The sequence below is a fragment of the Suncus etruscus genome, chromosome 16 (genome assembly GCF_024139225.1).
Source record: "Suncus etruscus isolate mSunEtr1 chromosome 16, mSunEtr1.pri.cur, whole genome shotgun sequence".
NCBI classification, from domain to species: Eukaryota; Metazoa; Chordata; class Mammalia; order Eulipotyphla; family Soricidae; genus Suncus; species Suncus etruscus.
In genome coordinates, this window is record NC_064863.1 from 74,275,595 (window position 1) to 74,300,897 (window position 25,303).

General features: G+C 38.3%; 1 protein-coding gene across 1 annotated transcript in view; it reads right to left on the reverse strand.

Annotated features, from left to right (window-relative positions):
• Window positions 1-25,303, reverse strand: part of WDFY3 (WD repeat and FYVE domain containing 3) — a 301,877-nt gene that overhangs the window by 154,757 nt on the left and 121,817 nt on the right. Inside the window, exons 11-17 of the mRNA XM_049790238.1 lie at window positions 22,425-22,526; window positions 20,648-20,841; window positions 14,921-15,378; window positions 13,472-13,555; window positions 7,037-7,214; window positions 5,911-6,125; window positions 98-210 (exon numbers count right to left, since the gene is read on the reverse strand). Coding sequence (XP_049646195.1) covers window positions 98-210; window positions 5,911-6,125; window positions 7,037-7,214; window positions 13,472-13,555; window positions 14,921-15,378; window positions 20,648-20,841; window positions 22,425-22,526 — 1,344 coding nt within the window. The remainder of the gene's footprint in view (window positions 1-97; window positions 211-5,910; window positions 6,126-7,036; window positions 7,215-13,471; window positions 13,556-14,920; window positions 15,379-20,647; window positions 20,842-22,424; window positions 22,527-25,303) is intronic.

The window sequence follows — 25,303 nt, forward strand, 5'->3', positions numbered from 1 at the left end:
CTGGGTTCAATCCCTAGCATGACACAAGAACAACAAATAAATTAATTCATTTCTACTTGACTGTCACTTACAAGGTAAATTTAAAAGATTAACTTACTTCTCATCTCTGGCTCATAACTAAGTGAACTTGGTTTGTGGACCCTATATTGTTTTAGCAGTTTTTTGTCCCAGGCACCACAATTTAATGGACTTGCCAAACGCAAAAACTCCCTAAAAGACAAAAAAAAAGAAAGCAATGTAGAGTTATTTCATGATTAAAAAAAATCTCTATCATTTATGTTAGCATACAAAAAACAGGGCAGAACAGACTAAGTTACAAAAGAAATCTAGTCATTATAAATAATACACACTATTGATTTTTATATTTTTATCACCAAATATTGAGAAGAGTAAGCAATATCATGAAATGCTAGAAATTAAGTTGAAGAATATTATTCCCCTGGAAGTTGATAAACAAAAATATAAATTGTTTAGGAATTATATAAATATATATTAAAATATACATTGAATTAAAATTATTACTATTCAAACATATGAATTGTCAGAATTATAGGAGCCTTTACTACTACCATCCTAGAATATCACTTAAAAGGAAAAAAAATGCAGAATACTTTTCTGAATTTCCAATTTCCTGTAAACAAAAACAAAGCTGAAGAGAGAGTTGGAACACACAACTAGTTCATGTCTACATTGTAGCAGCAAGATACCAGCACTGTCCTGAGCCTGAACTGTACAATCTGACTGTGTCCAAGTGACTGGTTTTCACCGCTTGGTCTGTTTTCTAATCATTTAGTAAAATACCAGCTTTAGTAAGATGTACTCTCTCCTTCCCTACTTCCTGTGCCTCAAACTCCTCTTAAGGTAATAGACTGATTAAAAAAAAAAAAAAAAAGGCAGGGGAGTTCTGGGAGGCTTGGCAGGCCCCCAGCCATCCCCCTTTTTCTCCCTGGGACTCCAGGCCTTCCCTGGGTGTCGGTCCAGATGGCCAGAAGTGGGTTCAGGTGGACTCTTAGGGGTCCTCAGGCATACCCCCTCCCCCCTCCATACTCCAGCGGGGAGGTGCCTGGGGAGGAGAGTGGGCAGATATCTGGCTCTGCTTTCCTCTTTGATTCTGGAGGCCAGCTCTTCCCAAGTATGGGGATTGGGGAGGCCCCATGCTGGAGGCCTGGGGAGTGCTGAGAGGCTTGGCAGGTCCCCAGCTGTCCCCCTCTTTCTCCCCTGGACTCTAGGCCTTCCCTGGGCGCCGGTCCAGGTAGACTAGGGGTCCTCAAACTTTTTAAACAGGGGGCCAGTTCACTGTCCTTCAGACTATTGGAGGGCCAGATTATAGTAAAAACAAAAATTATGAACAAATTTCTATGCACACTGCATATATCTTATTTAGAAGTGAAGAAACAAAATGGGAATAAATACAATACGTGGCCTGCGGGCCATGTTTTAGACTTTATAGGGGTCATCAGGCTTTCTCCCTAACTCTCCCTAAACTAATGGGAATGCACTTTGGGAGGAGGGCGGGCCGTTCTAGCACTGGTTTATGTTGGGACAGTCACTAGAAATTTTTTCTCCTTGGTCTCCATTTCAAAAACCATGCAGGGGCTAGTGCCCCCACGTGTACAATATATATTGATAGTATTATATGCATATAGTTTATATATGCATAATATCCATCTTGTATTGTGACCTTGATACTGCCCTACAAAGCTCATTTCTAACCTTTTACTGCCTCAGTCCTAACCATTATTTCCCCCCATTTACCTATGTAGGTGCAGCTCATGACATGAAGCTCACTACATAGAGTGATGAGTGCAGTTAGAGAAATAACTACACTAAAAACTATCATAACAATTTGAATGAATGAGGGAAATAGAAAGCCTGTCTCGAGTACAGGTGTGGGTGGGGTGGGAAGGAGGGAGATCTGGGAAATTGGTGGTGGGAATCTTGCACTGGTGAAGGGGGGTGTTCTTTACATGACTGTAATCATACAACTATAATCATATTTGTAATCACGGTGTTTAAATAAAGATAATTTTTAAAAAAGGCAAAAACACCTAATTTAAAAACCGGAACCAAACAATCCAAACAGATAAAAGATGTTTCAATGCTACTTCTGATATTTTATATATATATATTTTTTGTTTGTTTGTTTGTTTGTTTTTGTTTTTGGGCCACACCCGGCGGTGCTCAGGGGTTACTCCTGGCTGTCTGCTCAGAAATAGCTCCTGGCAGGCACAGGGGACCACATGGGACACCAGGATTTGAACCAACCACCTTTGGTCCTGGATCGGCTGCTTGCAAGGCAAACACTGCTGTGCTATCTCTCTGGGCCCTACTTCTGATATTTTATATTTCTTTTTTTTTTTTTTTGGTTTTTAGGCCACACCCGGTGACGCTCAGGGGTTACTCCTGGCTATGCGCTCAGAAGTCGCTCCTGGCTTGGGGGACCATATGGGATGCCAGGGGATCGAACCGCGGTCCGTCCAAGGCTAGCTAGCACAGGCAAGGCAGGCACCTTACCTCTAGCGCCACCGCCCAGCCCCGATATTTTATATTTCTGAATATAACATCAAATGATGGATGAAAGAGTACGAACTGATTCTCTATTATCAAGGCTTAGCATAAATTAGCCTTGTCTATAGTCTAACACGTTTACTGCATGAGTTTTGGAGGTTTTTTTTTCTTAACTCGGTATCAGTTTGCAGTTAAGTTAAAAATATAAATTGTGGACCCGAAGAGATAGCACAGAGGCGTTTGCCTTGCAAGCAGCCGATCCAGGACCAAAGGTGGTTGGTTCGAATCCCCTGTCCCATATGGTCCCCCGTGCCTGCCAGGAGCTATTTCTGAGCAGAGAGCCAGGAGTAACCCCTGAGCACCGCCGGGTGTGGCCCCAAAACAAAAAAAATATATATAAATTGTGCATGAAGTTTTATCTTTATTTTTTTTAGGTGCAGTTGGGGTGGGGCCTTGGCTATACCTTGTGGTTCTCAGGAGTTCCTTCTGGCTTTGTACCAGGGAATCACTCCTGGTGGAGCTTGGGTGTCAAGTGTGGTGCTGAAGACTAAACTGACTTTGGTCACTTGCTAGGTCTCAAAGCTCAAGTACGTTAATAATGGTCTTTAAACATTTTATTAAAAAGAAGCAGTTTGGGGCCAGAGCGGTAGCGTAGCAGTAGGACATTTGCTTTGCATGTGGCTGATCCAGGACAAACCTAGATTCAATCCCTGGTGTCCCATATGGTCCCCCAAGTCAGGAGCAATTTCTGAGCACATAGCAAGGAGTAACCCCTGAGCATTGCCGGGTATGACCCAAAACCCCTCCAAAAAAATTGTTTGACAGAGAAGAAAAATCTTATAAAGGGAGCTGCTTATATTCTAAAAGAAGATACAAGAAAATATTTTTCTAAGAAGAGATAATTTTATGCATTAAGTCTATTTAGCATAATATAAAAAAATCTTGGTTATTTATTTATTTTTGGCTTTTTTGGGCCATACCCAGCAGTGCTCAGAAATCACTTCTGACTCAGGGGACTATATGGGATGCTGGTGATTGAACCGGCATCCATCCTGGGTCAGCTACATGCAAGGCAAACACCCTACTACTGTGCTACCACTCAGGCTCCAAAAAATTTTACATACTTGAAAGAAAAAGTTTTAAAAACATTATTTTAGGACAGAAATAAATAGCCTAGGAAAGTCAATGACAATAGACTTAAGAGACGTAAACTTCAACAATCTAAACTCAAAGGGGCCTGTTTCACTGGTAGGACAGGGGGCAATGGGAGGTGAAACAGAATGCACTCTGGGTCCGTTGGTGGAGAGAAGTTGATAATGGTGGTGGGAATGACCCTGACTCACTGTATATCTGAAATTCAACTATGAAGGACTTTGTAAATCACAATGGTCTCAATAATATAAAATTTAAAAAATATGATTTTATTCCTGAGACAGAGAATACATTGTCTCTTGAAATAAAAAAGGTTGAATACATTCCTTGTAAGGTTAAAACTAGCAGAGATATTCTATACCATGGAACACTATACACAAATAAAAAAGAAGGAACCACAGATGCACATGAGAAATAATATCCATTCAGGACACTATGAAAAAAAGTCAACACTCAAAGACCACATCCTAGGGGCCGGAGAGATAGCATGAAGATAGGACATTTGCCTTGCATGCAGAGGATGGTGGTTTAAATGCTGGCATCCCATATGGTCCTCTGTGCCTGCCAGGGACGATTTCTGAGCATAGAGTCAGGAGTAAGCCCTGAGAGCTGCCAGGTATGACCCAAAAAACAAAAACCAAACCAAACCAAAACAAAACAAAACTCACATCCTATATGAATTTCATTTATGACACATTCTCACAATGATAAAACGGGGGTGCTAAAAATGAGTAGTTTCAAATAGGGAGGATCAGTGAGTGACTGTGATAACAGTAGCAGACAGTACTAGGAAGATTTTTAGAACATCTTGATTAGGTTCTAGGTTCATCAGTATATACACAGGATAAGAAAATAGCAACCAGAGTGGACATAAATGCAAAATGCAAGTGAGAACTGCTCGAATCTGACAAACTAGTTACACACAGATGTAGGAAAAAATTGCAGGAGAGGAGGATCCTCTCCAATATTCCAATCTATCTGTAAAACTTTCTCTGAACCTAAAAAAGTATAGCTTTTCTTCTTTTAATTTTTTGGTTTTAGGGCATCGCTGGCAGTGCTCAGGCACTGAAGCCCGTCCTTCTGCGCTCTAGCCCTTTGAGTCATCTCCTTGATCCCTATAAATATTTTTCTTTTCTTCCCTTCCTCCTTTTCTTCTTTCTTCCTTTCCTTTCTTTCTTTCTCTCATTCTCTCCTCCCTCTCACTAATTTTCTTTCTTCCTTTCAAGCAAGAATTCTAATGCCACACCTGGGTGTGCTCTGCTCTGAGATTAGGAATCAATCTTGGAAGTGCTTGGAGACCATATGTGCTGCTAGGGAATGAACCGGTTGGTCACAGGCATTATGATTTACTAATAATCCTGTATTATTAAAATAATTGAACAGAATTCATACATAAGTATTTTAAGGGGTTGGGAGATTTGGGCTATACTATCAAAGAGATGCAAGCCAGGGCACTTGCTTTGCAAGTGGCCAACATGAATTTAAAACTTGGCACTTTATATGGTTCCATCCTCCACACCCTACCAGGAGTGATCCTTGACTAGAAAAAGCCTTGAGAACTGCCAGGTATGGCCCCAAAACCAACCAGCCAAACAGATGCAAGTCATATACACATAACCTAAGCGTATTTAAAAATTACTTTATTTAAAAACTGTAGTTATAGGGTTGTTCATGACAGTTGTTTATTTTTCTTCACAGATTTGGTCACAATGAGTTTCAGTTATACAATGAACAGCAGTCTTCACCAGTGCACCTTTTCTGCCACCAATATCCCCAGTTCCCCCTCCCACCACTGTCCTTCCATCCCCACAGCCATTTCTCTCCTCTTTCATTTTTTTCCCCTTTTAGACACTGATTTAATCTTATAAAAGAAAGTGTGTTGGGCCAGAGAAATGGTTCAAAGGACTGCAGCAAGTGAGACTCAAGAGCAATCCTAGATTTCACATGGATCCCAGAAAACCACTGGGAATGATCTCAGCATCACCAGAATTGGATCTCAAGTCCAAGCTCCACATCCCCCCTCCCCCAAAGGCAGTAAGTTAAATTTGAGTAGAAGAAATAACCACAACAACTATTGATTACTAGTAAAATGAGTAATTTATTTCTAAAAGCTATTTGAAGCATGCTGCTCATTTGTGCCATGTTCTGATGAAATACGTCTATCAGGTCAGGTCAAGAAGATTAATCAACAGACTGCAACTAACCATTACTAACTGGCTGACTCAAAAGTGAGAACTGGAGCATACTGACCTCAGCACCATGGGCTCCAGAGCTTGCGAGGCTAATCGCTCAAACATCCGCTGCAGGGGTGGGTGCAGTGCGTGGTCTTCGTCGGCCAGGGCGGCACTGCAGCGCTGTAGCAGTCGCGCATGAAGACCAGCTTCACACATCACTTGTTGGTTTCTCTCCGTGTGCACCAGCGATTGTAAGATATTTGCCACGGCAAGCTGAAGGTCCAAGGCGTGCTGAAGTCAACAAAGAAACCCATGCCACCACGACATGCTTAGGTGAAGAAACACATCTTTCAATGCATATTCAAACAGAGAAGGAAACTGGCTCAGAGTAACACAACACAGCACTAGGGAAATGTTCTCCATTAAGTTTGGCACAAGAATCTCCAGATGGTCTCCACTGTCTGGTAAGTCTCTTGCACTACATGTCTATATAACTAATTATGTAGAAATAAGAGGTGCAACATCTTTTATATATATATTGCAAATAACCAATTTGGGAGCCACCATTTTCATAATATGGTGGCCCTCTAGATCTCAGAGGCTACATAGTATTTTAACAACACTGGCCACCCGAGCCTGAGTCCACCTGGACATGCTACTAGACACTTCAGGCACTTTTGGAAACATGTTTAATATTCTTTTTTGTTTTTTTGTTTGTTTGTTTTGGGGCTGCACCCTGAGACAGTCTGGAGTTACTCCTGGCTCTGTGCTCAGAAATCGCTCCTGGCTTGGGGGACCATATGTGATGCCAGGGAGAGAACCTAGGTCTGTCCTGGATCAGCCACATGCAAGGCAAACGCCCTACCGCTGTGCTATTGCTCCGGCCTCAAAAACTTTTTAAACTTCCATTAAGAACTTCTATTGCTAAAGAGGAATTACAAGGATAAACGATTATTTATACCTCCCTCCCTAAAGGAATTAGTGGTAGCAGTTGTAACAAGTGAAATGTACTTGAAAACCCACATATCTGTAACTTTTAAGAAAGTTAAAAACTTAAGATTTTTCCTGTTATGTACATCAGTTGGTGCTAAAGACACATTCCATAGAGCTTCATATCCTTTGATCTCTTGGGCCCTCTCGATCATAAAGTCAACTTCCTTTCACCCACTAGGGATGGGAGGAGCTAAGACTTCGCAACTTACTTCTGGCTGGGTCACTGATCCCACAGAGGCCAGGAGGTCTAGCATAGCAAGCATGGCACCAGGATGGATGATGACGGCATCAGAACTCTGGAGAGATGACGTAGTCACATGCAATTTCAGGTCACCCACATTTTTAGTAGGGTAAACAGGGGGTGTTGAAACAGAATGATACGCATGCCTGTCAGGAAGAAAGGGAACGTGATATTAATTACAATCACAGTTTGGTTATTTGTTTTTTTTTTATCTTTTCATTGTTGTCTTTATCCACTGACAATGCTTCAAGGCTCTGGTGAGTGTTCTGGTACTTTATGGTAAGAAAGTTTATACAATTAAATCTACTAATGTAATTGCTTTCTTTTGAAATTGGCTATTGGCTTTTCACTTTTCCTTAAATCACAGGCAACAAGATAATAAGTTATAAGACTGATGTGGACTAGGTTAACTAAGGCAGGTTAGTTGGCTGCCAGAGACTAAATACATGAATTTTTCTTAAGTTTATTTGGAACTACTATTTATCACTTTTACCAATGAAAAACTCTCATCACCATTAAAAAAAAAAAAACCTTAAAGGTCTATTTGTTGATAATTATAAGCTTCTTCTGTGTCTTGAACACACAACACTTTGTTTTGTTTTATTATATTTTGCCACACTTGGAGGTACTCAGGCCTTACTTCTAGCTCGGTGCTTAAGGATCACTCCTGGAGCACAAGGGGAACCATTTGGGGCACCTTATCCTCAGTTTCTGGCCTACAACATGATTTAGAATCACTGATCTTCACTTTCTCCGTCATATCTTCTTCTACAGAAGTTTTTCACATTTCACACATTTTCTCACATCGCACATTTGCACATTTCATAACCTGGCACTAGGAAGCAAATGCTTGGTCTATGGAGTGTATGGGAGTGCTCTGTTCACATGAATCATTCTCCGCAGAATTTGTCTAATGCTAAGCTCCATCACCGAGAATGATGCTGCTCCACACTCTGGCACAAGAGCAACTTGGGAACAGATGCTTCAAGTCAGTGATTTAGTACCAAAGAATTGGCACTGCCATATTTAAAATGATTTTTCTCTTTTTAACAACAATTCTAGGAAAGGATTCAGCTTTTCCCATTAATACATATCACGTGGGTGTTCCGGGTTTATTTAAAGTTAGTAGAGCCACTACCCACTCAGGTTTTTTTACTTTCTCTCCTCATTTCTGTTCAGAGATTTAATTTTTAAAATTCCTAAGAAAGATTTTTAAACATGTTTAGCAAAATGTATCCTCCTCCAGTGTTGCTTTTTTTACTCTTTAAAATATTTTGATCAATCTGAGGAAAAAAAAATTCAAAAGCTGTCTAGAGCAGCATTATTCAAGGGTGGTGGTGGTGGATGTGGCCCACTTCTGGGTCCCAGAATATTCCAAAAGGGCTACAGGTAAAATCACATAAGTGCGGGGTGATGACATAAGAAACTAGAGGACTTACCAGTCAATGTGGGGAGGGGACAGGAAGGTAACCATGTCAGAACTGGGCAACAGTTAGAAAAGAGCTAAGAAACTCTTAGTGTCAGCATGTAGTATGGCATCTAATAGTATGGCATGTACTCCCCGAAATGACAGATGTAACCGAAACAGAATTCATGCATAGCAGCTTTACTTGAACAAATAAGCAAACACTGATTCTAAGTGTCTATTTCAGTATGAGGTCCTCCAAACTTAATTAAGTAGTCAGATTAGTGTAAATTTACATTTAAGTTATAGCTAATTTAACTCCAGAAAGAAGCTATTAATATGTCTTTGGAATGGAATACTTTACTAATAGATATCTATCAAAGCAGTAAATATTTTTAATTTACATTAGAAAACATTTTGATATTGGAATCACAATTTATTCTTCTCAAACAAAAAAGTATTATAAATGAAAAATATTTAAATGGATCATTTTAGAGAAAAAAACGAACACTGTGCAAAATAAAAAAGCTTTAAAATTTTTAACTAATTTATGTTGGGCCCGGAGAGATAGCACAGCGGCGTTTGCCTTGCAAGCAGCTGATCCAAGACAAAAGGTGGTTGGTTCGAATCCCGGCATCCCATATGATCCCCCGTGCCTGCCAGGAGCTATTTCTGAGCAGACAGCCAGGAGTAACCCCTGAGCAACGCCGGGTGTGGCCCAAAAACCAAAAAAAATTTTTTAACTCATTTATGTTTACAATTACTTTGAAATTTTACAGAAATTTCTGTTTAAGACTATTTTAAATTCTCACATATATTTAAAACCTGCCTCCCACTCTGGGAACAGACACTTAAATATTTAAATTCTGAGTTTGCTTTGACTTAGCTATGAACAAATATCTATAGATATTGAGTATATTAGTACTTGTCAACTTTTTTCTGTTGCAGATAGATTCTGGAGAAACATTTTTTTACATATCTGCTTTTTTTTTTTTTGGACACATAGGCAGTAGTCAGGTGTTAATTCTTACTTTTCACTCAACAATTCCTCTTAGTAGGATGCTTCGGATCAAACATGGGTGGGCCATATACAAGGCAAACACCCTAGCCCTATGTACTATCAGCCTGGCTCCTCTTTTGACTGATTAAAATTTAGATGCAATTCTTTTTTAATATTTATAAATAGCACTAATGAGAAAGATTATGAGTTATAGTTTTCCAAATTCTTTTCCTCCAATTTTTAATCAAGAGGAAGTTCATGTCAGGATTTAACCTATTGACAAGTAACTTAAGCTCAAAACTTCCTCAGTATCTAGAGCCCACAAGCCATAAGAACCCCTGTAGTTTTGTTTTTCTTTTTCTGCCAACAAAACCATGTTTTTATTTAATAAGAAAAAGATGTCCTTACAGGGATGAAATCTTCTGTGATCTTTTGTTTTTGTTTTTGGGCCACACCTGGTGGCACTCAGGGGTTACTTCTGGCAGGTTCAGGGGGCCATATGAGAGCCAGGGATCAAACCTGAATCCATCCAGGGTTGGCCACATGCAATCCAAATGCCCTACCACTTTGCGATCAACTCTGGCCCCATTATGATCTTCTAAAGATACTCTGACTTAAACATTTCTGTTTACATTTTTATACTAAAAACATTATTCTTTGTTGGCTCATGATTTTGAGCAAAAGTATCCTAATTTTGGTGGGGGGAAATGAATACTGGTGAAGAAAAAGATATTGGAATATTCTATAAAACTCAGACATCAGCAACTATTTAACTCTGTATCTCATGATGAGTCAATTAAAATAAAAAAAAAAGTATCCTGGGGCCGGAGTGCTAGCACAGGGATAGGGCATTTTGCCTTGCATGAGGCTAACCCAGGATGGACCTCAGTTCCATCCCAGGTGTTCCATATGGTCCCCAAAGCCAGGAGTGATTTCTGAGCGTATATCCAAGAGTAATCCTTGAGCGTCACTGGTTGTGGCTCAAAAAACCAAAACCAAAACGAAACAAAAAAGTATCCTGACCAGAATGACAATCTGAAAATGCCAATGATGATCTTAACATTAGTGTGAGATGTGCCAGGAGCTTCGATGGAGTACCATCAACTTGTACAGCAAAACAGAAAAATCAATGCATAAACACTGCACCCTGTGTATTTCCCAGCTAAAATTTGTTTAGCCCCAAAACTGTGTAATCATATCAGTTTGGAAAAAAAAAAACCAACACATAACTATTTTCAATTCATACAAGTACAATTTAAAAAAGGGCTTCACATAATAATTTAGCCCTATTTTCCTGCAAAAAAAGTTTGGAATTGAGGGGCCAGCGAGATAGCACAGTGGTAGGGCATTTGCCTTGTGTGCAGAGGATGGTGGTTTGAATCCCAGAATCCCAAATGTTTCCCTGTGCCTGCCAGGAGTAATTCCTGAGTACAGAGCCAAGAGTAACCCCTGAGTGTCACTAGGTGTGACCCAAAAACCAAAAATTAAAAAAGTCTGACATCAAATCTCCCAATGATTATGAGATAGAATACAATTTCATAGTTGAATTTCATTCAACGAGGACTGTTGATGTAGGGACAGAGCCCCATTAAATCAAAGATATGGAAACTTCATAAAGATATGTGCCTATGCTGTCAATGAGGCCAAAGCATTTTATAAATGCTATTTTATAAATCATAAATTTTATAAATGTATATTCATATATTTTATAAATCATAAATTTTTTATAAGAAATAAAATGCTTTTCCGTATGTTAAATTATATTTTTTGCAGTTTTGATTTGGAACCACACCCAGAAGGAAGTACTCAGGACTTCTGGATCTGTGCTCTGCAGTGACCCCTGACAGTGCTCAGGGGACCATATATGAATATAAGGTGCCAAGAACAGAATTGGGTTGGCCTGAATACAAGACACGTGCTTAGCCACTGTGTATCTTTCTGGCCCTCAGATTATAATTCAAATAAAAAGTTATAATGGATCTTTTTGAATGTGTCCCTTTAATATGTGGATTTCTTCTGAAAGCATTTTGGGGTGGATAATTTCAAAGAAATAAATATCTTTATAAGCAGCAATTTTTAAGCTATTAGAATTTATGAAGAATCATAAATGAGGGTTTCTTTTGGAGAAGAAGGGGCCTCCCAAGTGGTGAGAAGGAGGTAAGGGCTACTCCCAGTGATGCTCATTGGACCAAGTGTAACAAGGATTGATTGGAGACAGAATATATATAGACATGTATTCCAATTCCCTACATGAGAATTTTATAATTCAAATTATTTAGAAAACCATTTTATCACATTTATTTTTCAATTTTTATGGTATAGTGAGTAGACACAAATTTTCTAACACAAAACTTTTGCCTCTTTCATTTTAGCACAAGCATACTACAGTGACTCTTTGATTTTATATTTTCTGAATTAAAAACTGCTCTAAAAAATAGTAATTTTTAAATATGAAGATCAGTTGTTTTAAAGTTATAATATATGAACTGTATTAAATGTACTCAAACTATTTTGAACTATGCTTTATTAATAAAATAAAATAAGCTAGCTAGAAATTATATAAATTTGAGAGACAAGATAAAATACATAACCTGTAACAAATACCTTTGAGATGGTAATTTCAAATATATTCAAATTTCAAAATCTGTTTAATAAGATTAAACAGCAGAGCTCTAATTTTTAAAGCCACATAGAGGAATATTAGACAAAACTTAAGTAGTGAGGCTTGGTTAGGAGGAAAACAAGGAAGGAAGAATATTTGGTTCCAACTGCATACATAGATGATAATATTTTGTGCAGGCTGCAACTGGAATGTTAAATAAATCTTAAGTATGCTTCTGCTAACAAAAGGATGTTATAGTCATAAGTTTTATATATGAGGTCAACTGAATCAGCTCAGAGAGATTTACATAAAACTAACGAAACAAAGAACTGTCCTAATAATGAGAATGTATGAGGGAAATGGAAAGCCTGTCTAGAGTACAGGCAGGGGTCAGTTGGGGAGGAGGGAGATTTGGGACATTGGTGATGGGAACGTTGCACTGGTGATGGGTGGTGTTCTTTACATGACTGAAACCCAAACACAATCATGTATGTAATCAAGGTGTTTAAATAAGATATATAAAAAACAAAAACAAAAAAAAAAGGGCTGGAGAGTTTTGGGTTGTTTAGTTTTGAGGGTTGCTTGTTGTTTGGGGGCACACTCAGATGTGTTCAGGGCTTATTCCTGGCTGTGTTCACGGATCACTCCTGGTGACTCAAGAGACAATAAGGGGTGCTGGGAATCAAACCCAGTCAGCCACCAAAAAGGCAAGTGACCTAGCCACTATCACTCTGCTCCCAAGAGTGCAGGAATGTTTTTAATACTTTTTTTCCCCTCCAAATGTTAGTCATGACAAGTCTCATATTACCATCACATTTCAGCAGGTTGAACCTGAAGGTGAGAATCCACATTTCCTTAGCAGTACTGTGATGTCTACTTTGGAGTAACAGTTTAAAAAAAAAAGTATAGGGGCTGGAGCGATGGCGCAGCAGTAGGGCGTTTGCATTGCATGCGGATGACCCATGACAGAACATGGTTTGATCCTTGGCATCCCATATGGTCCCCCCAAGACAGGAGCAATTTCTGAGTGCATAGCCAGGAGTAACCCCTGAGCAGCACTAGTTGGGGCTCAAATTTTAAAAAAAAGCATATTTAAAGTAGAAATACTCTTAAAAGGGTATGAAGTCAGCTTTTCTCACATAATAAGCTCTATCTTTGCTCTAAAGAACAAAACAAATATTTTAGTCTAAATAAAGAAGTAGGATGACAAGATTTCTACACGTCCTTTATATATTCAGCATATTTTCTCTCAGAAATATACTCAGGCTAAGTTGATTATTTTAAGACTTAAAAGTGTGAGGTTACAAACACAATCATCACATTCACATGTAATTAAGCACAGAACAATAAGAAACCCACACAAATAAAGATTGACTTCTCTTGTAAAGATCAGTACCTTTTCCTGGACAAAGCTGGTGTACCCCAAGGAGAGGGGAGAGAAGACTCACTTGTCAGGCAAGGAGGTATCTGTTCTGCACGACTACAGATGACAAAACAAGACAGGGTGGTTGAGAGAGGTTAGAGAGAACACCAGGTTGGCAGCTGGTTAGTTTCACAAGAAATACCAGTAATGGTGTACTAAGGAACATCCTCCATAATCCGCAGGAACAAGGAAAAAAGACTAGGACACATGCACTGAAGGGAACAGGAATTCATGCTTAAGGCAGATGCTTATCAATAATGTTGACACTGACACATTTGTTAAACAGAGTGCTGTGAACTCTGTTCTGAAACAGAGCACACTAAAAAGGAGGCACACTAAAAAGGAGGCATACTAAGTAGGTTAACAAAGAAAACAAGGAGGCAGGATACAAAAACTACAGTAGCTCTACTCAAGTGCTTACTTATTTGTGGAGAGAATATGAAAACTGGTTATTTTGTAAAACAAAGCCAGGGTCACTATTAAAAGTGAACATGCCTAGGGGAAATGAGCAGCATGTTACTTTCAAAGGGAGAACTGAAGTTGCAAAAGTTTGCATACTAAAAATAAATCATCTGGGAAACACAGTACCTCGGAAAACCTTCCTCAGAACTCTGAATTTCCCTTATCAGACATTCTAGCTTGATATATAGCAACCATTTGTTTCTGTGTCTGTGTTTAAACCGAAGGAAGGCCAAAGCCAAGACAACGTTGTTACAGAATCCTCAATGCTGAGCAGAGAGCTTGGTATGCAGGAATGAGGAGGTAAGTCAGATATTTTTGAATCAAACATTGTTTCTTAGGGAGTCACATCACTTTTCTAAGACTCAGAAATACTGAAAAATCCACCATCTGTCTAGAAACATATTGTGTAACAATATTCTCTACTGGTAGCCAGTATCAGTTAGTCTGGATACATTTAATGTTGCTAAGAGTAAAGAAGATAAAGCTGTTTATAAACCAATGTTCACCCCATTAAAAACAATCAACATCATAAAAACAGTATTAGGCATTATTAAATTAAATAGATTTGATTCTGAATTTATAAGTAATATGCAAATCTCTAAGCAATCATAAATTCACAAATAAAATGACAGAGAGGAAAGAAATAGATTCTTTTTTTTTAAATTTCTCTAAGGTAAACATATATATATTATATATATTATATATATATATATATTTTTTTTTTTTTTAAACATGGCAAGCTTACTTTGCTTCATTTATTCTGGGCAATGCTCAGCAGTGCTCAGAGATTACTCCTGCTTTACACTCAGGAATTGCTGCTGGTAGGAATTGGGGCAATCATATGGAATGCCAAGTATCAAACTCTGGGTCAGCTATGTGCAGGGCAAATATCCTACCTGCTGTACTATGGCTCCAGCCCCATAAGATATTCTTTAATTCAGTGCACACAGAAAATCATACCTGTCAAAAGAATCTGTGGCTACTTTGTAGAGGTAAATAAAGAGTTTACTGCAGTGCCGGAGAGTGGGTGACACAGAGTCCATCAAGATTACATCTTCCTCTAGAAGCCTTTGAAATGGCTGTGTATTTGAGGGGAAAACATTCATGGGGCTTATTTTCCTTAGGTCTGAGAAGCAGCCAAGAAATCGCACAGCATCTGCCAACTTCTCATACTGAATCTCTGTTTTGAAGAAATGAGAGTTGGCTGGCTCGTAGCGCATTGCTGCAGTCAGTGTACAGAAAACAGTGTGAAGGAGTTCAAACACTTGATTTTGGTTCACTTTCTCCCAGCCATTCTTGGGGGGCGAGCTCAGAGATCTTTCCATAGCAACAAGCAAGGATGTAATGTACACAAATCCTCCGACTTTCCTAAAAACCGTTCTCGAACGGTGGCTTTCTCGAAGGACTGACAGGAGGGCCTGCAAGGAACAAAACACATACAAAGGAAAATGAATGTTAAAGAAAAACCACATTCTGCGACTGCTCCTGGGTTCCTGTCATTTACCAACAAACTCTTTGAACCATATAAAATATGAAACTCTCCTTTTAACAGTCTGCACTTTTGTGCAATCCAGGTTCGCGAACTTTTCCTATATATTTCAGATACTAATATTAATGAATTAATTCAGTTTATTAAATTAATGTTTTTACAAAGTACATTTGTTCAAGAGGTAAAATGTTTAGGAATCAACTTACATAAAAAGTACAACTGTGAATACAAACTGATTTATTCTAGAATAAATGAGAAATTATCAGGGAACCAAGACTTGAGAAATTCAAAACACAGAAAGGGATCGTATGCTGATACTGGAAAAAAGGAATTGCTTAGGAGATTTTCTCTTGCAAAGTGAACTGGAAGCCTTATTCAATTCACAATGGACTGAAAACTTGCTTATTGTTGGAAGAACTGTGAATGCTAAAATATGACCTAAAGTTCAAACAAGTAAAACAATTCATAAATATAGATAATTTTCTTATATCTTATTCTGCTATTTATTAAAAAAAACACTTTTAACATTACCTAAGTTTTAGAGACATTTATTTACACACTCAGCACTTCTAAAAGTACTTTTATGTGACGGATTACTGAATCATGTCAATATTCATATGTGTTAGACATATTGTCATTCTAATTTTAGATGAGGAATTGGACCCCAACCTGGTTTAAAAAAAAAAAGAGAGAAAAATCTGAAGAGTTTATAATGGCCAAGGCAGAATTAACCCCAAATAGTCTACTCTCCAACTCTCACATTAATTTCAACACTGTTGTACCCTCAAATCAAGTTGCTATCAGTTCAGTCAGGCTCCTTGTCTCTTTGTTTTGAAAACTGTAATACTGTGTGTATCTGATATTATTAACATAAAATCTTCACAATCACTGTATCTGAAAGGCTATTTTATTAAAAACTCATATATTTCTAACTATTTGAAAGGAAAAGATCAAATATTAGCATAGAATAAAGTTTTAAATACTGATGCGGAGAAATATCATACAGCAGGTAGGGCACTTTGCCTGCAGGCAGCTGACCCAGGTTCAATCCACAGCACTTTACATGGTCCCTCCTAAGCACTTCCAGGAGTAAGGTAAACCCTGAGTATTGCCAGGCATAGGCCTCCCAAAAAACCAAAATTATGATTTCATTCCCAATCCTGATTTAAAAACACAGGACAATTAAAATTAATCTGTAAAGTAAAAAAAATATTAAAATTAGGGGCCGGAAAGGTGGCGCTAGAGGTAAGGTGTCTGCCTTGCAAGCGCTAGTGTAGGACCGTGGTTTGGTCCCCTGGCATCCCATATGGTCCCCACAAGCCAGGGGCGATTTCTAAGCGCATAGCCAGGAGTAACTAACCCCTGAGCGTCAAATGGGTGTGGCCCCCAAAAAGAAACAAAAAATAAAATAAAATTAAAAGAAAAAACAATATAGTTATTCCACTATTCTACAGATAATAGTCTCATTTTATTTATTGTTTGTTCATTTGTTTTTATTTTGGGGCCATACCCAGCAGTGCTCAGAGGTTACTTCTGGTTCTGCTAAGGGGACCATCTGGGATACCAAGGTTAGAACCTGGGTTGGTCCCTACAAGGCAAATGCCCTATCTGCTGTATTACCATTCCAGCCCCAAAACAGATACTCCTCGTTTAACGACCTACCTGTTTGGCGACAGCTCGCACTTATGACCATCTCTTCGCCATTACTTTATTTTATTTTATTTTATTTAAATATCCTTTTTCCATCTTGTACACTCTATAGTACAGTACAGTGGTTTTTGGTGCTTTAATGTACCTACTTTACTAACTTTATGTTCTGTAATACATTACAGTAGTGTGTAAATGACACAACCTATGCAAATGAAAACAAGTGGAAGTTTTCAGTTTGATCTTTCTCCTTATTTTACTTAGTCAGAATAATGTATTGTCAAGTACTATGCATATACTATACTACTGTATACAGTACATGCAGTTCCTCACTTAATGATCAATTCGCTGAATGACCAAACAGAACTTGGTCGTTAAGCGAGGAATATCTGTAGTTTTATTCTTTTACAATATTAAAGTAATAGTTTTCTTATCTTATCCAATGCAGAATCAACTGCGTAATCGACTATTTAAGCACTTTTCCTGCCAACAGCACTCAGGGGGATCAGGGGCCACTTCCTATGAAGTTCTGTCAGAAGTGCAGGTCTGATGGTTCAATGGCCAGGCCTGATGATATGGAGTTGTTTAGGCCCAGGAGTGCTGGGGCTAGGAGGACTATAAAGGAGGTAGTGCACTGGGGTTGGCGGGTGGGGCTGATAGTGTGCAATACTGATGATCAAACTTAGGGTCCCACGCTTGCCTGGGAACTTGAGGCCTCATTCATGTTAGGCACCTATTCAAAGGTCTATCTAAGACTTCGAACTTCTACCTATTTTGTTCTTTTTAAACATCTTTGCAACTTTGTTTGGTGTTTAATCTTTCCACTTATCTTTCAATTACGTTTTCTTTTCTTTCTTTTATTATTTTTGGGGTTTTTTTGGGGGGAAGGGTCATACCCAGCAGTGCTCAGGGATTCCAACCTTCTGCGTCTAAGGCAAATGCGTTACCGCTATGCTATCTGTCCGGTCCTTCAATTACATTTTCAATCGAAATTTATAACTTTTGTCTGAAGGAGGAGTTTGCAAATAGTACGGCATGTTGCTGAAGAAGTACCAATCCCCAGCACTGCAACTGGTAGAACCTCAATGCCCAGCAGGAGTGTTCCCTGAGTTCAGAGCCAGGAGTAAGCCCTGAGAATGGCGAGGTGTGGCACCGAAACCAAAATAATAAAACACTATTTTTTAGGATGGACTATAATGCTAGATTAAAATCCTACTATTTATGGGGTTGGAATGATAGCACAGTGGTAGGGAGCTTGCTTTGCACACGACCAACCTGGGGCAGACCTGAGTTTGATTCCCGGCATCCTATATGGTCCCTAAGCCTGGCAGGAGCAATTTCTGAGTGTAGAGCCAGGAATAATCCCTGAGCGCAGCTGGGGCTGTGTGACCCCGAAACAAAAGCAAACAACAACAACAACAAAAAATTTTACTATTTCTAAATCGATCAATTTCTATTTTTTTATAGACAGGCATAAATTTTGATGAATCAGTTTATTTAAAAACTTTTGGAGGGTAGACAAAATACAGGGCTTCAGGCTCATGTCTTCCATGGAGCTGCTCCTAGTTCCAGCCCCCATACCTGAGCACTGCTAGGTGCATCACTGGAGGCCATGAGAAGCACTGGGGTGGCCTGGGTACTGCTGGCACCTCAGGACTAGGGAGTACCGTATCCCCAGGCATAGGCCCTAAATGCATACTCTGTTGGACTCAGACTCATTAGGATGGAACACTGGGCCTCCTGAACTCACTGATGGGCAGTCCCTGCCTTCAAGTTTTGTTCTAAAAATAAATATACTTGTTCAAAAATATTTATTTTTGGTTTTAGAGACACACCTATTGTCAGTACTTAGGGCCAATTCTAGGCTCTTTGCTCAGGGATCAGTCATATGGGTATTCAATGAACCATATGGAGTCCTGAAAATCAAACTTTTGTCAGTATGTGTAAGGTAAGAGCCTTAACTTCTGTACTATTGCTCAGACCCCAAGGAAATCTTATTATATTGCTTATGTATATACTCGAGTATAAGTTGACCCCCCCCCCAATTTTACCCTAAAACTGGGAAAACTTAGTGACTCGAGTATAAGCCGAAGTGGAAAATGCAGCAACCACTGGTAAATTTCAAAAATAAAAATATATACCCAAAGCAATTACAATAATAGAGGAATCAGTAGGTTAAATGTTTTTCAATATTTATTGCTAAGATAAACTTTAAACTAGCAACAATAGCTTGAAAACTTTAAAAGTGCAGAAAACCATAGTTTAGGGCCTGGAGAGATAGCACAGCGACGTTTGCCTTGTAAACAGCCGATCCAGGACCTAAGGTGGTTGGTTTGAATCCCGGTATCCCATATGGTCCCCCGTGCCTGCCAGGAGCTATTTCTGAACAGACAGACAGGAGTAACCCCTGAGCACTGCCGGGTGTGGCCCAAAAGAAAAACAAAAACAAAAAAAAAACAAAAACAAACAAAAAAGAAGAAAAGAAAAGAAAACCGTAGTTTAACAGGTAATTAAACTAAATCACAAAGGTTCAAAACTGGATTCTTCCCCCTCCTTTTCCTCCTCCTCCTCTTCAGTATGTCTAAACAAAGCTTCAGCTGTATCTGATGTGAGGGTATCAGCATAGACATTGTCATCATCACTGAGTTCCCAGATATCATCACCACTACTGTCAGTCTCATACAAAGTGTAGAATATTGTGGGTTAAATAGTTCAGCGGCATACAGTTCAGTTCAGTTGCCTACCTCTTCAGCTCAGTCATGAATTGTGGACTGAGCTGAAGCACCACCCACTCCAGCAGATGGCAGAAGACAACTGGAGACTAAGTGTGTTTGATTAGGTGTGTGTACATCGAATCAAATAACTTGTATGACCCGAGTATAAGCCCGAGTTCGGGCTTTACAGCACAAATTTTGTGCCAGAAAAACTCAGCTTATACTTCAGTATACAGGTGGTATTAATATTAATAATTTCTCATACACAAAATAAAAATATTTTTTATAATAAACCACACAAATTTGGACAAGTTCTTCAAAAATAGAACCTTAGGAAACTATTCTAGGTGTCACAGATCTGCTAGGTATATTTGCATTACTACATTCACTTGCAAATGAGTTTCAAGAGAAGCATTTTAGACTCTAAAATGTTTACATAAAAGAATCAGTGAATGCATCAATCTGAAAGAATGTGCATATTTCTCCTTATAAAGCGTAATGTGCAGGAAAGTGTATAGGTGCTGAGACCTGAGGGTGAGTTCTACTACTTAAAACTTAGGTTCCTAGACACGCCATGAGTGATCCCTGAACATAGGACCTAAGCCCTGACTAATGCTGGGTATGGTGCCCAGACCCACCCCCTCAATTAAAAATATAGTACTATTAATATACACTAAAAGACATTATAAATCACTGTAGTTTCCTAAATCCCTGATGTTTTTATTGTAATTTACGTTGAGAAATTTCCCTGTTTCTAGCATACGTACAGTAAGCCATTGAAAAACTAGCCAAAATTCTACTGGAGAAAGCATGAAAACACACTTCTTTCATACTTACTCTTAAAATGTCAGTCTTCAGCTGTAATTCTGTGGGTGGAGCTGAATGCATGAGTCCCAGCAGAGTCCCCATGTCGTCATCCCCATTGGGAGAAAGCACTAACTGTTGGATGGTGAGCAGAGCATGCTGCCGGCACTGTGGATACCTCACTATATTGTGTGCACATCTTGCACCTCCAAATTCTCGAAAAATCCCTTGGGGAGAACAAACAGACCAAAATAGGGTTAACATGTTCTGAAAGTCAGAAAAGCTAACATTTCTTTTTGTACATGGAAGAGCAAGTCTAAAGAATACAAATAACACCCATCCAGTTATTACACTGTCTAGTTATAGTGCAAAACTGCCCTGAGAAATTAGTAAATGTACATAAGAGTTTTCTCTCGATTTTTTTTTTGGAACGCAAGTTCTAAATGTGTTGATCGTGCTCAAATTCTTCAAATTTAAAGAATTAAACATATCTTAAAATGTATGTAAACATCAAGGAAATATATATTTATATCATTTAGAATCTGGAATGCTCTTAAGCAGAATAATACTGAATTCAATTATGTAAAAAGCTTTCAGGCATACAATTCCCAAATAAATGATATAGAAACTGAATGAGGTTTCCACGAAATAAAAGAAATGAATTAGTCTATGAGTGGAAATTAGAAGAAACCAAACTTTTCAGGGTAGATGAACAAACAGGAGAGCACAGTGAGCAGAGAAAGAGAAACTCTAATCAGTTTAGTGTACTACACTCCCAAGGTTTTACAGAGAATGATTTTTTAAATCCTCATGTCTTACCACACAGATGAGGAAGGAAAATATTTAAGTTGTTATGACCAAAGTCAACACAGCATGCAGAAGACCAAAATTCATCACTAGATGACCTGGTCAATAGTATAGCACGTAAGGGGTTTGCTTTGCACATGGCTGATCCAGTTCTATCCCCAGCAACTCATGTGAATCCTAAACCCTTCCAGGAATGATTCCTGAGCACAGAGCCAGGAGTAAGCTTTGAGCTCTTTTTGATATGGCCACAAAACAAACAAAAAATTTCAAAGAACCTTTCTTAAAAGCATAAATGATATGTTATAAATATAGCTGAATTGCTAATGCAGGTAGATAAGGGCAGGAAAGCTGAAGCCAAAGATAAAGCAAAAGATTAAATGTATCCAGTTTGCCTAGGATGGACTAATTTTAGAAAACTTTTTTTTTTTTAGAAAACTATTTTTAAGATTTCTCCTAAACTTGTTTTTTTGTTTTTTTGTTTTTGTTTTTTGGGCCACACCCGGTAACGCTCAGGGGTTACTCCTGGCTATGTGCTCAGAAGTTGCTCCTGGCTTGGGGGACCATATGGGACACCGGGGGATCGAACCGCGGTCCGTCCAAGGCTAGCGCAGGCAAGGCAGGCACCTTACCTTTAGCGCCACCGCCTGGCCCCCTAAACTTGTAACTTAGTATTCTAACCTGGATTTTTAAAAGGAAAAAATGAAAACTTTTCAAATCACTACACGAAACAAATATTGTGGCAAATATTTTTAAACGTTACCTAAGTATCTGTAATATATATAAAAGCAGAAAAACAATACTTAATTTATTTTTGATAGGCACACTGATAAAAAGTTTAAAATGTCACATTTCTAGAGATATAATAATAACAGCAAAAACTGCCTATTTGCTGATAGAAGTGATATGAGTAACTGTAAGGGACATTAGAAAAATAAAACCACTGAAGAAGACCTCAGCACAGCCACGACCATTCCACTGCTTTTGCTAGAAACTATCCAATTACCTGCATTTGTGTTTGATCCTTGAAGCAACACTGTTAAGGTCTCCATAACCAATAAAGCTAAATATTTTTGGTCTTCAACTGAACTGTTATTTCTTGATTCCCCTGAGAAAAAAAAAAAAAAAGTTCAAATCACTTTTTAAAAATTAAGATATGCTTAACTTTCTCTTGATTCAGGTTTTAGAAATTTAAAAACAGCTCCTTACTATTCACGTCCACCACGAATACAATAAACAAAACCTTTAAAATTATATATATGTTGGGCCAGAGAGACAGTACAGTGCATAGGGTGCATATTTTGCATGTACCCCAGGTTTAATTCCCAGCATCCTATTATATGATTCCTTATACACTGCCAGCAGTGATCTCTAAGCACATCAGGAGTAACCCCAGCTCAGTGCTGGGTGTGAACCCCAAACCAAAAAGTAAATAAAAATGAAAATAATATGCATGTTTAAGGTCTATCCCAAAAAAAGTACAATTTCACTATTTACGAATTTTATTTTGGTATGGCTAGAAAAATCAAAGCTATCTACCATATATTTTATAGGAAAATACCAAAACTTAAAATACCACCTTCTCTCAGTAGTTTTGCAAATCAAAGAGGTTATATTATATTTAAATACACCAAAAAGAAAGAAATATTTAAGAAGTATGAAGAACAATTATAAACATGTTATAAACTAAAAATGATAATAATTTAATAAAAGTTATGAGTTTACTAAAAAGGCCTGGATGGAGTTGAGAAGAAACTTTAGTATATTGGAAGGACACTGACACTGGTGGTGGGTTTGTTGGGATGCTGAAAATTTATTATTAGTAGCATAGTAAAACACTATGCCCAGATAAAAGCTGAAGAAATAAAAAGAATTGTTATTCAATTTATAATATTTTATTAATCCATTCAACACAATTATAGAGTACAAGGTTCTATTATGTGTTTACAAAGTTTACCAAAGAATGAAAACAATGAATTTAAGGTAACTTACCAATTATTTTTGGACTTCCCCCCCTTCCAGAAAAAAACTCCGATAAATATTTGTTTTGTTATCGTGTATTTTCTGGAGGTTCAAGAAATGCTGTCAGGGACATATTCCTTCTGTAGAAGGAAGGATCTATTTCCTTTCCTTTTCCAACTTCTAGAAAATGCCCACATTCTTGGCTCAATATCTATTTCTTATCTTCAAAGCTAAGAATCTCAGAAAAGCCCAGTGTTGGTACCATCATTTCTCAGGTTCTCCTCTTTGTTCTCTTTAAAGAGTCTTGCATGACAGTATCCATGAGAACGATCTACAATCTCCTTATTTTAAGGTTGTCTGATTTAGTAACTTTGCCTTTTGTTTTGTTATGTAGTTTAATATACTCATAGGGTTTAGGAATTACAGAATTCATAGGTTATAGGGAAGTCTATACACATCAACTAAAATTCTTATCAACTAAAATTAAATGTATGCATGTTTTGAGAATAGGCAGTGTCAGTACAGAGGAGTATGTATATTCGGTATGTAGATACCTGTAGAGATACATACACAATGTGCATGGACAGTCTATGAAAAGACATTTACAAAATTTTTCATGTCAGCATTGCTCATAATTGCTGCAAACTAGAAACCACCCAATTGCCCAAAAGTTGAATAAGTGTAACAACCAGATCCTCTCCTTATGCATCAAGTTTTCCTTCCAGAGCGAGCTAAGGAGAAATTAACACAAAATATATGCTTCTACCTGGGGGGGGGAAAAAAAACACTCTAAGACTGGGGAAAAGCTTACAGAGAGGGAGAACATGAGATTGAGAAGTGGTGCACTGAGGAAATTTGTCTTAGCATGTTATCAAACTGATAATAGGGGAACAGTCAGGGGTGGTAAGGATTTTAGCTCAGGGTTTATCTTTGTCCATTAAACAGTCTTATAAACACTGTTCATCTCAAAATGAGATAATGAGGCCTGAATTTCTGTTGGATTGTTTTAACAGGCATTGTCAACTACACTAGTAGAAACAATTCTGAGTCAAAATCATGGACTTTGCTGTCAGAGAGGACAGGAACTAACAAACAATCTTGAGGCCTTTGCTGCCTGGAATCATTAGCTCAGTAACAAGGACTTTACTTTAGTCTTGGCAGGCTGAGATCATCATCCTCCTGAAATCCATGCCTCATTGCCCAACACAGTCAGCCTAATTCACCATACTCATATTTCTTTCTCCTATGGGAAAGAGGAAACCATCAGGACCTGTACCCCCTACTCTGAAACGTCATTTGTTCTCCAACTCAGCTTCAAAAGTGTGGTTAGTTCTGCAAGACACTGCCGTTCTAGGTAGGATTTTCACTCAGGATTCCACTATAAATATTTTTCACAGTTTTTCAATATTTTCAAAAAAATATTTTATTGAGGTCAGAGTGATAATTCAGCAATAGGGTGCTTGCCATGCATGTACCAATCCAGGCTCAACCCCCAGCATACCATATGGTCCCTGAACCTCTCTAAGGATGCCCTCATCATTGAGTACAGAAGTAGGAGTAAAGCCTAAGCACAGCTGAGTGTGGCAAAACAAACAAAAACAAAAAACCCCAAATGCATAAATTTAAATAGATTAAATTCCACACTGTGATTTACGATGCTGTTAATAATATCCACTTTTGAATCCATATCCATATAAATTTCTTTCTATGAAGGTTCCCTCCCACTCTAACCCCACCCCACCTCACTATCGATATCACTTTTACATTTTAATTAGCATAGTTTGGGAAACAAGTGTTGTCTCTTACACTTTCGATGTTTACTAAAAGTTTTAAAAAGGTTTTTTGCTTCCATTTGGAAACAGAAAGTAGTAGACATCAGTAATGAGTTTCACAAATGCTTTCCTCTGTTTTTTTAACCTTAGA